The following is a 12211-nucleotide window of genomic DNA, read 5'->3' as shown; positions in this document are numbered from 1 at the left end:
AAAAAAACACTCATGGATATGATTCGAAAAGGTTAAATGGTCCTGAGAAAATAATATAGTCATGATGACGGCATTGGAAATGAATGGGAAATTAATTTCATCCAGTGGAGACGTTTGGTACTGCGGCCAAGCAAAATCTGACTGAAAGCTCATTTTTTTTATTTATCAATCTTCAAGAAACACAACTTGTTTAGATTTATGGCTTTGATTTGCTTGCAGTTTTAGAGTAAAAATGTTTTGGGAAAATATATATTTCATAAAAAAATTTAAAATAGTATTTTTGTGCATTTTTCATGAAAATTTCATCTTTAACCTTTTTTACCTTTTTCACTTCAGCACTAATCTGCCAAGTGTCTTCTTTAAAACGAGATCAGACTTAAGTCTGTGCTCCAAAGCATTCAGGATTTATCATCAATTTAAGCTGGAAATTTCATTTTCAGATCTATGCTCAAAAAGTGAACAGATGGATTATAACTACTGCATAAATATGATATAGTACCATAAAATCCCCTACAAATACAAAATATGAAATAAAAAACATTATCGATCTAAATAGTAAAATAATTTCGTTGAAACAACAACAACAAAAAAAGTGATCACCAGAGGGTTAAATACATACTGAATATAATTCAAAGCAAATTAAATAAAAAAATAAAATTAAAAAATCACATAATTCCATCCATCCATTCATTTTCCAAACAGCGTGTGAACTATGGGGTTGCTGGAGCCTATTCCAGCGTCTTGGGCCAAAGGAAGGGAAATACCCTGGATGAATGGCCAGTCCATCACAAAATCACATACTGCATATGATATTATTAAATAATTTCAGACAGATGGGGAAGCTCAAAAATAGACACACGGTGTCCATCATCTGATTCTTCTAGACAGTTCCATTGATCATTATGTAAGTGATCACATGAGCTGCAGGTTTTACAATATTAGCTAATAAACTTTTTCTCTGCTTACATCATGAAGGCAGGTCTAAAGGCACAGCCCACCAAACTCAATGACTGTCTTACAGGAAGGGGGGGAGAGAGAGAGAGAGAGAGAGAGAGAGAGAGAGAGAGAGAGAGAGAGAGAGAGAGAGAGAGAGAGAACCAGGGCACTATTATCTGGCCTCTTTTTCTTTTTCCAAGCAGAAGCAGAGATTTGTGGACAGCGAGCTGGAGTGAAGAGATAGCGTGTTGCCGTGTGACTTTTACGTTTCCCTTAGAAGTCAACTAAACCAAAGCATCAATTCAAGGGCAGAGGCACTTTTATACTACGGCACAAACTCAAAGCTCACTTATCTTCAACGTTCACCATGCTAGAGGACCAGAAGACCAAGGTGAAGATCACCTTCCTGGTTATCCTGGTGGGCATCTCGTCCATGTTGGCGGCGGTGGTGACGGACCATTGGGCGGTTCTGAGTCCCAGGGTGGAGCAGCTCAACACCACCTGCGAAGCGGCCCACTTTGGACTCTGGAGACTGTGTAAAAAGAGTATCTTCATTGTGGAGGAAGACCCTGAGGGCAAAGGCTGTGGCCCTATCAGCCTGCCAGGAGGTAAGGAAGTTCACATCTACTGTAAGTTATTTCTCATGAACGCCATTAGCACACGTCCAATTGATGTCTAGCCCAAAGGCATGGATCTGTCTTACTCATGAAGTTTTTGGAAGAGCACCTCATTCATCTTAAGTTTTGTAAATGGAAATTGAGGAGCAGAAGAAGCCAAGCCTACTTATCATCTTACACACAGTGCAAGAAAGTTCAAGGTGAAAAGTTTTTTTTTATACTCAAAGAGCTCTGCTGTTAAACATTAATCCACAATATGGGTGGGAGTCTGGTCTTAAAATAAAGGGTATAATATTTTAATAGCACTGTTTTGAATTGCTGAGTGAGGTCAGTGACCAGACTGCTAATGAATTGAACAGGTGCTGATTGGCTGTTTAGGATGTCATTAGGTTGTTTAAGACTATAATAGATAGGTTAAGATGATTTATGAGCCGATATGTGGTTTTGGATTAATGGAAGGCAGATGAGCTGTATCTGTATCTACCTGTGGGAGACGGGAAATAACCCGACTGTTCTTTACGCTACTCTAGGGACGGATCAGCCTCATTTCATTCCTGCGCCCAAGCTCATGAGGTCAAATAGATTGAGGAGAAGATAAAAAAAGTATGAAAAAGTATATGCAATTCACTCATATGACAGTAAAGACTGATGAAGTCTGTGTGCATTCATTGACAGAACATTGAATAAATGCCTTGAAACCTTCTGTTCCTGACAATTAACCGTCAGCTGTGCTCTGCAGACATACATCAACATTTAAGTCTTGAGAAATACAGATAGCAGGGTATAGATCAAATATCACAACAATTGATAGTTTTGTGGATGGATGATCAGTATTGAGTGGATGGATGGATGGAAGAGAGGGCTCTGAAACAATAGAAACAAGTGGAATGAATAGGTAATTGGATCCAGGTTGTCTCCTATTTGATGTAAGGGGCAGTAAGACCAGCATCCTCTATTTGTCACACTTCAGGAAGACCTGTGGGGATAAACAGAGAGATCACTCCCACCATGTGCTCTTGTGAATGTCTGGGGAGAATCTCATCCTTAAGCAAAGCCCCAAGATTTCACATCAACTATGGATGTTGATGGCAGAAGGACATCGGCCTGCAGTTTCAATTGGTTTAAAACAATATCCATCGTATCCATGGTTTATCCATCATAGTTACTTATCTTAGACGTGTTGACAACTCACAATTACAGTGCACTATATCTCGTCATCCAGCATGTAGCATCAGCCTCAAATGTCATTGGACCAATTATGAACCTGATGGCCATTCATCTGATGTGTATTTCACACAAAAACGGCAAGAGCTTTCTTAAATCAGCAAGCTCCAATCTGATTGTCTATCTTTACGCAATTTCCGGGAATTACATTTTTACAGAATTATTACCAGGTGCTACAGTGAGAACTTCTGAGGAAGGAGAAGTCAAAGGTTTGCTCGCTAAGCTAGTTGCTTTGAGCTAAGATCTTTGAAAGGTCAAGACTTAGTAGCAAGTAAATGAGATATCCTTAAGTACATCTATGTATTGCGCTTTACTCTCAGGGATATTTAAAATGTAGCCACCCCTAAACTTCATGTAAAAACAGTGATGAGCCAAGAGTGGGTGGTTCTTGACTGGAATAAGCTGCAATGTGTACTAGACTTTATGGCGATAGTCAAAAATCTGCCATTATTCCATCGTAGATCTTAAAGGATTAGTTCACTTTCAAAAAAATGTTTGCTGATAATTTACTCACCCCGATGTCATCCAAGATATCCATGTCTTTCTTTCTTCAGTCAAAAAGAAATTAAGGTTTTTGAGGAAAACATTCCAGGATTTTTCTACACAGAATGGACTTCAATGGCAACCAATTATACCAATGTTCAAAGAAGGTTCAAATGTCCGTCTCAATGCAGCTTCAAAGTCTCTACACGATCCCAGTCAAGAAATAAGGGTCTTATCTAGTGAAACGATCGGTCATTTTCTAAAAAAAAATATATATATATATATATACTTTTTAACCACAAATGCCCGTCTTGTACCATCTCTGAGACGCGCCACGTATTACGTCATCACGTTGGAAATGTCACGAAAAAAATAAAAATAATAATAATAATAAATTAAAACAAAGATGTCGGACAATTTTGAAGTTGGAGGAGAAAATTAGATGACATTTTTCGCCCTTCCCTACCTTTTTGAACCGGAGTACACAGACAAATAACTTGAATAAATAAATAAATATATGAAATAAAATAAATAAATAGATGACGTGACGCGTGACCTTTCCAACGTGATGACGCATTTGTGGATAAAAAGTATATATATATATTTTTTTTTTTTTAGAAAATGACCGATCGTTTCGCTAGATAAGACCCTTATTTCTCGACTGGGATCGTGTAGAGACTTTGAAGCTGCATTGAGACGGACATTTGAACCTTCTTTGAACATTGGTATAGTTGGTTGCCATTGGTTACCACTTCCAATGCTGGTCCACCAGCAAACTAGCAAGCACCATTCCTTGCTGGTACCAGCATGCAAAACATACCTTATGCTGCTGACCAGCAATGCTGGATTTTTCAGTCGGGGACTGCACAGTACTAGGACTGTTCACCAATGTGAAGCACGGCTTTGCTCAAACCATACCCCACAGCTCTCACTTTAGACCATTAGGAGATACGCAGTTCAATCAGGTGGTGGCTTGCAGTCTTGGGAGACACCTGTAGATATTCCTGGCCTAGTGGGAGAATTTTTGCTGGAAAAGGTTAGAAAGCACCTAACCTTGATGCTCCAGACACCTTACAGAGCGCAGCCGTTCTAAGTGACGTCCCGTGAGACAAGGTGTGGCCCAGTTCACACTAGTACTGCAAACACCATTGCCTGGGGAGTGGTTAGATTTGGATAGCCTCTTGAACTGCACAGAAGAAGCCATGAGCCAAAAACATAGCATTTAAGCAGTTATATTCCTGCTTGCTCAATGACTCTTGGCTTCACGCCCAGACTTGCTTCTCACAGAGGGAAAAGAAGAGCTGTGAGTGTTGGCGAGACTCATCAAGTTCTTCAAGGGAATCTAGCATTTCACACTCATTCAACACTCAGGTCTGTTATAATGACTCTCGATCTTTCCAGTGGAGTTAATTATGTTAAAATAGACATTTTAAGTGGCTTGAAACAAAATCCTGGTACAGCGTTGAAGGATCTAATTGTTAAAGAACGGGATAGTTCCCCCAAAAATGAAAATTCTGTCAGTTCTGTCACCCACTTTTCTGTTGTTCCAAACCTGTATGACTTTCTTTCTTCTGTGGAACACAAAGACAAAGATTTTGAAGAATGTTGGCTGCATCAAAACGTGCCATGGCAGGACACTTCTCTCATTTCTTGTTACCAAAAGCATCATAAGATTTTCAATGAATAACATAAACTTAAATTTCTTCCTCACAAAAAGTTATGGTATACCTTCAAAACACTTGGAATACAGCACACAAGTCAAATGAACGACCATTATGACCATTTGACAAACTTTTGTCATTTGTGGAGCTTGATGGTCCTTAGTTCACTGAATAAAAAAGAGCTATGTAAAGATCCACTGTGAATCTTCTTTTGTTTTCCACTGAAGAAAGAATGTCATTTTGAACAACACAAAGGGAATGACAATTTTTATTTTTGGATTAACTATTCATTTAGTACTTTTGTGTGGCAGGTGTTTTTTCCTCTGTTGGTCCGCCAAACTTCTGCAAAGGCACGGAGGCCCCGGAGGAAGTCACTTCCCTTGTGCGACCCAAATATATAAGCACCATTAGCGGGTTAGCTGCTTTAAATGTGTCCTCCTCCTCTCACATTGACCCAGAATCTAACGGTCACTCAGCAAGTTAACAAAAGAGGACACCACTGTTTTCTTGAGCTACTGCTCCATATTTACTGGGATAAAAACAGCACAGCCACCTAACGGTGCTCGAAAACCTCACTCTAAAGGCAACTTGTCAAGCCTAATGGTCTGTTTGTATGAGCCACGAAATGGAGCGAGCTTTAATCAAGATGTAAAAAACTAAAATGACAGCCACTGCAACCCAGCAATCGACCTCCTCCCTGAAATAAGTGCTTCCATTAACAAACCTGCGAGGTCAATGATACGCCCCAAATCGCTATTTTTGGCTCCTCATTTTGCTCGGCGGTGCTGCTGAACTGAAAAGACTCATTCTGCTCTTTTTGAGCTTTAGGTACATTCATGCTGAAAAAGATCTGCCTACATGCAGAGCAAGGCGCATGGCACAGGTCTTACATTCGATAGGTGCCAGGGGAAAAAAAAAAGACAGATTTGTAAAGAGTTGCCCTTTTATCTGGAACTGATTCATGATCGTTCTGTCCTTGCACGTCTCTGTCAAATGTATGAAGGACGCTGACAGGCCTACTGAAGCAAGACAGGTGAAGAGGACATGAAAAGACATTCAGTGGCCTGGAAAACATGGAGGCATGTCAATGAATCTCCACAAAACCCTCTATTGCTTGAAACACAATTAAAATCCAGTCTCACTTTGTGGGATGATGGTATTGAAATGCTAATGCATGGTTATTTTTGCACAGACAACTGACCACGACCCAACACATGTATTAGCCTACACATGGCAACAAACATTATGGCCAAAGGCTCTCAGAGGCCCGTTGAGAGATGAACTCATCCACAACAGCTTGCGCTAAGGGCCTGTGATGGGAATAGTCAAATAAGCTGAGTAAATCACAGTCTAAAGCAGCACAGCGCGATGCATCCCATTCTCTCGCCTCAGTCAGTCTGCCTTTACTAATAAAGCTAAGACCAGCCTGTTGCTAGGTAACCTATACATAGGCCTCCCCCCACCCCCCACTTGTGGTGGAGATTTTGGTCCAGCGTAACAAACAGCTCCTCTGTCAGTTCCCAATCTCATGTCTTTCTCCCGGCACAGGGGACGCTGAGGTTGCTTTATGATTTTAATCTAAAGAAGAGGTTCCTACCGAATGAACTCTTATTTAACGTGACTTTGCCATTGCCCAGGGATGTACGAGACAAAGGACTCATTTTGCGATTTCGTGGACTTGCAACCTGATGAACACATGGGCGAGAAGCTCATTTCTGGGGGCGAATATTAGGGAATTGTGCAACAAAAAGTGTTGTTATGTCAAGTTAGGGAGGGTGAAATAATGCTAGGAAACAAACATTTCATCAGCTAATTTTACCCTCTTGCCCAAAAAAACGCATTCATAAATACATCATGTGCATCTTATTACAGGATCCTGTCATGAATAACAGCAAGAAAGCTTGCGCCACGTAATCACATGCCCTCTGCACATAATTCAGAATTCCTGATCCATTCGATGGACACACACGAATGCCTGGCTTGTTTTCACGCACCCGGCTATGGTCTCTCTGGAGAAAATGTCAAGCAGACTCATTGGTAGTTTGGCTGCATCGTAACGACAGGCTACGGCAGCACCTGCAACCCTCAGCTACAATAACTGTTTTCATCTTGTTTTGCAGTCAAGAACTGCTCGTACTTCAAACACTTCACATCAGGGGAAGAGGCTGAAGTTTTTGAAGTAAAGACTCAGAAAGGTAAGGTTCTCCTCCTTTGAAATCATGTGAGGATATTGCAAAGGCTTTAACCACAGAGATGAGTGGATAAGAAGTAAACTAGGAATTTGAATGAACTCAAATAAAATTTGCTGTGTACTGCACCGTTTACAAAACAGACAAGACACTTCAAATCTTACAGCTTTTTACTTCTGCCAGATCAATGTCAAACAAAACCTGTGAACTTGCATTGAAGGAGTGACCCAAACCATATCTAGAAAGCAGAATATTAAAGAGATTTGGGGACAAGCTTATTTTGATTTAGGATAGTAGCAACACTCTGAACACTCTAGAAAACTTAATACAACATGTTAAAAACTACAACTTAGCAATGCATAGGAACCCTGCTAACAGGGAATGTTGTTCTCTACATTTTGTTCTCTAATTTTTTGAGCAAGCGTTCTTCCATTAAAGGACAAATCCAGTGAAAAATGAACCTAGGGGTAATTAACACATGGTTACCGAGTCGATCGTTCCCTGCGATGCGTTTTCATGAAAATCGAATGTATAGTTCGAATGTAGTTTTATCTTTAAAAACAGATTAGCTCATAACACTAGTATATGGGGCACAGAGTAAGTAAAAGTAAATCGCTAGTTAATACCACTAACAAGGCTCAAAATAGCCTCACACTAACACGGTAGCATAATGAGGGTCCCTACATGCAAACCGAAGCATTGAGAACTCTGTAAGTGTACAGACAGTTTAATAAGAAGATACTTTATAAAGACAGTACATTACGCGTTTACATGCAGGATCCATCTTGGAAAACAGTCTCGACTAATCGAGTCACGAACGCCGTGCTAAGTGAGCTGGTCAATAGGAATTACGCATAGTGAAATCTAACGTACCACAAAATCATTATTTATGCATTGTTCATGGACCTTTTTTTACGGTTTAGTTAGACATTGGTCAAACGCTTTTTAAATATTGCTACTTGTTTCAGAATGTTCAGAGAACATTCAAAAGTAACGTTCGCATGCTTCAAAATGGAATGTTCACATATCCAAGAAAAACAAAACAAGAAAAAACATTTGAAGCATAAGCAAGTAACTCCAAAGATATAATTATCTAGTATATTTGTTATTATTATTTTTAAATATACGCAATATAGTCTTGTTTATCTTAACACTAGAACATTGTCGCTCTCAGGTAATGTCCACCGTTCACAAGCAGTGCAATCTGGCAACCAAATATGGCCAGTGGCATTACATTTTCCGCCTGCTTGAGCAAAGTGCATCTTGGCCATTTCACGCTCTAGCTCGGTCATTGAGTTAAAGAGGAATAAAGCCTTAATGCGACGAGACGTGAAGCAAAGCACGAATGATTCATCGCCACGCAGTTCCTGAGACACATCTTAAAATGTCAATAGTCATTCACACTATTGATCTGTCTGTGTTACTAATTAATGATGTTAAACACAACATTAGTCTAAAGGTCAGACTGATTAGCCAGATAATCTGAATTAGCAGGGTAGATGAAGTCATCCTTCAATGATTTGATTGTGAGAACAAGGTGTCTACAGAGGTGAATGTGAGTTATTTTGGTGAAGGAACTGCATTTAAAACATTGATATTATTAACAAAGATTGAAACAGAAAAATAAGTAAACTTGACAAACCTACCAAAAAACAATGAGTAACAGTTAGCTTGTGTAGAAACTTCTCGTTAAAATAACTTGTTTTGAGTTCTGTTCTGGGACTTATTAGAAATCCAACAACATTGCAGAGTCTTAACCATGAAATAAATAAATACATAAATATTATTTTTAATTACCCAAAAATTATCTTTATTAACTTTAATTTAGTTATCACACAACACAATACACCCAAAGCTACAATTGGTCAAATTAAAGTATTTCTTTTTCAGTTAGCATGCTAGCATATGAGTATTGCACAAATTTACTAAATGTGATATTACATATTTGTACATTAGGTTTAAATCAATAACAGACTCTTCACTGGCGTTTATACTGAGCTGGGACATCAATGGCAGCAGATAAATAAAAGTTCAATGTCAATATACAAAAGCAGGGCAACTTTTGAAGGCTGTTTACAGGATTTTTAGGAGGCAATATGCGAGGCCATGAACTATAACCTTAGTTCAATGGAAACTGTTGCATTCTGGGATAGGGAAAATCCTGTGAGAAGTCTGCAGAATCGAGACAGGATTCTCTGTCAGACCTGAATGCATAACTGAAGATATGCTCTAAAAGAACAGTTTAATAGTAACAACTCCATTAGATCCCATAGGTCTTGCTTTGATCCACACTCAGACTCACTGTGTGATTTTCTTCTGTCAGAGTACAACATCTCAGCTGCTGCTATCGCCATCTTCAGTTTGGCCTTCATGACCCTGGGCAGTCTTTGCCTCCTGGGGGCTTTTGGGAAGGGCAGAGACTACCTACTGAGACCAGCTGGCATGTTCTTTGCTTTTGCAGGTAAGCACACTGTTAAGCTGAGTTTATACTTTCTTGATTTTTTTTTTTTAATGGTTTGCATGACTTCTAGTAACATGGTACGGTTATGGTAATACTATAATTCTCTAACGTACAATATTCATGTATCATAGCTCAAACAATACTATGCTATGTAGCCTACTACCATGGTACAAGAAACCAAGTTATTAGCATGGTACTTTTTGTTGTTGTTGATGCCCTTGTGAAAAAATAATTTGAATAATAATGAACTTCATAATTTTAAAAAAAGAGTACTTATTACAGAATTGAACCGAGAACTGTGAACAGAATGTTTCTGGACACTTATGCATGTTAATTTACAATTAAATGAAAATGTATTATAATTTAAATGTAAATTAAATGCAGTTCGCTGAACTTTAGAGTGGTTTTTTTTTTTTTTTTGGACAAACTTAAGTAGGACTTAAGTTCATCTTTATATGTAATTTCATAATTATTTCTATTGTCTTTGAAATATGGTTAAAGTTACTGCTGAATGTACTGACAAGCATTTATGGTAAACTAAAATATACTTTATGTCATTTCTATTGAAACTTGGATGTTGTGTTTTTAAATATATTTGTAATTACACATTTGTACCGAAGTTGCAATTTAGTATATTTTAAAATATATAAATTTTAAGTATAACATTGAATAACATACTATAGTTCAAATTATACTTAACATGTGCTTTAGTATGTTAGTCAACGCATCAAAATAAGTGTACAACAAAAGATTATTAAAAACCTTATTAAATTGTCCTTTAAAGTAAAACATTTAACTGACATTATTACAAAGTGCACTTTTTAAATGTCTACTTAAGTGTGTTACAGTCTCTAAGAGCACTTCTTTCATTAATATATTACATGCAAGTACAGTTTTTCTGAAAATAAACTTAGCTACACAACACGTCCACATTCAATAGAAACTAAGCACACTTCTTTCTTGTTTTTCACAAGAGTGAATTTTATACATTTATGCGGTAGCAGTTTAACAGTCCACCAACTGGTCAAGTGTCTCGCAGGTCAAAAGCAGTTGAGAGCAATTATACATATTAAAGGACTTGCAGGGTGGTGTAATTTAATGCTGGTGAATCAATAGTTCAAAAAACCCCAGACACCAAACACAAAACCTCCCTCTTTATTCTCCATTTAACCCGTGTGACCTTCCTCACCCTCACAGGCCTGTGTATCGTCATCTCTGTGGAGGTCATGAGGCAGTCGGTCAAGCGAATGATTGACAGCGACGAGACCATATGGATCGAGTACTACTATTCATGGTCCTTCGCTTGCGCCTGCGCCGCCTTCACCCTCCTCTTCCTCAGTGGCCTCAGCCTCCTTATCATCTCCATGCCACACATGCCCAGAAACCCCTGGGAGACCTGCATGGACGCCGACCCAGATTCCATAGACTAGTATAGCGTCCACCGTAGAGTAAGAGCGCAACGCAACTGACACAGGAGTCATACTAGCAGTGTGAATGACAATGAGATGCATTGACGCATTGCATTTATAGGTGATGATAGTGATGCATTGATATTGTTAACTAAGCATTGACACAGACGTCTAATTATTCCAAGGGATAGGTTATCCAAAAATGTTTTTTATTTGTAAAGATTATTCGAAATTTCCCCTTTTGTATTCCGGAGGAAAACGTTATAAAAGTTTGTAAAGACTTCAAGGCGAGTAAATGATGATAGAATTTAAATTTTTGGGTGAACTATCCCTTTAAGATCTACATGAAATATCTAACATGAGTTTTGTATGTTTTGTTTTCAGTAATCTGAAAATATTTGCATGTGCATTCATGCTTATATGCAATAGATGACAGCTTAGAATGTATATTTAGGGACTTTTAGAAGTTTCCGATGTGTCATTTCTGAAACGGTGACATTAAATGTGCTGATGGATGACTGTAAAAGCATATGGGATCAGGAATGATATCCAGTGATGTATGATCAGTTTCAGTAAATACAGCTTGCACTTTAGTAATCTAATTACATTACTAGTAAAGGTTAATACTTCCCAGGTCATTTATTCTGAGATATATTCCTTTAGCAATGTCACACTTGAACTTCCGGCTCCTGAGTGAGTGAATCTTAGTGATCTGCCTCAAGAAAGACTGTTAAACCCCCACCAACATTTTAATTGTTGATGTTTTTACTATCGAAACATGCTGAAGTTCATCCTTTTTTAAAATAGCCAATAGCCTTTCAAAACATGATTTACTTTGTATTATAGATTGTATTCATAATTAAGAGGGAGATATATTTTAAATCTCATTTGATTGTATGTTTGGTCCATTTTACAAGATGAAGAGGATATCAAATGTGTATGTATCTGCTTTATGTTCACAAAATGTTCATAAATTAATATAGGCCTACTACATGCATACTCAGTGAGCTTATTTTGTTATTCATACATCTTTGTGATTTAGCATTGTACGTGAGGATATTGAATTTGTAGAAATACGGTGAACCACATGTGACACCTGACAACAGGGATGTTTCAGTTTTCATCTTCCTCAGATACACAGAGATACAAAGAGAAACGATGGCCTCGGTTTTATCATATCAACTCGAGCGCGAGTCCTCAACCTTTGGAAGTGCATGTAAAGTGGATTCGC

At 38.3% G+C, this 12211-nt stretch overlaps 1 protein-coding gene across 1 annotated transcript; it reads left to right on the top strand.

Annotated features, from left to right (window-relative positions):
• Positions 1 to 1167: 1167 nt before the first annotated feature.
• Positions 1168 to 11969, top strand: cacng1b (calcium channel, voltage-dependent, gamma subunit 1b). Its single transcript, XM_084125847.1, has 4 exons — positions 1168 to 1544; positions 7042 to 7116; positions 9434 to 9571; positions 10769 to 11969. Exons 1-4 carry the CDS (start codon positions 1304 to 1306, stop codon positions 10999 to 11001), a joined length of 687 nt encoding a protein of 228 aa, XP_083981973.1. The 5' UTR covers positions 1168 to 1303; the 3' UTR covers positions 11002 to 11969.
• The last annotated feature ends 242 nt before the right edge of the window (positions 11970 to 12211 follow it).

This window comes from Abramis brama (genome assembly GCF_963993115.1).
Source record: "Abramis brama genome assembly, chromosome: 1".
Classification (NCBI taxonomy): Eukaryota; Metazoa; Chordata; class Actinopteri; order Cypriniformes; family Leuciscidae; genus Abramis; species Abramis brama.
This window is presented reverse-complemented; position numbering and strand designations above follow the sequence as displayed.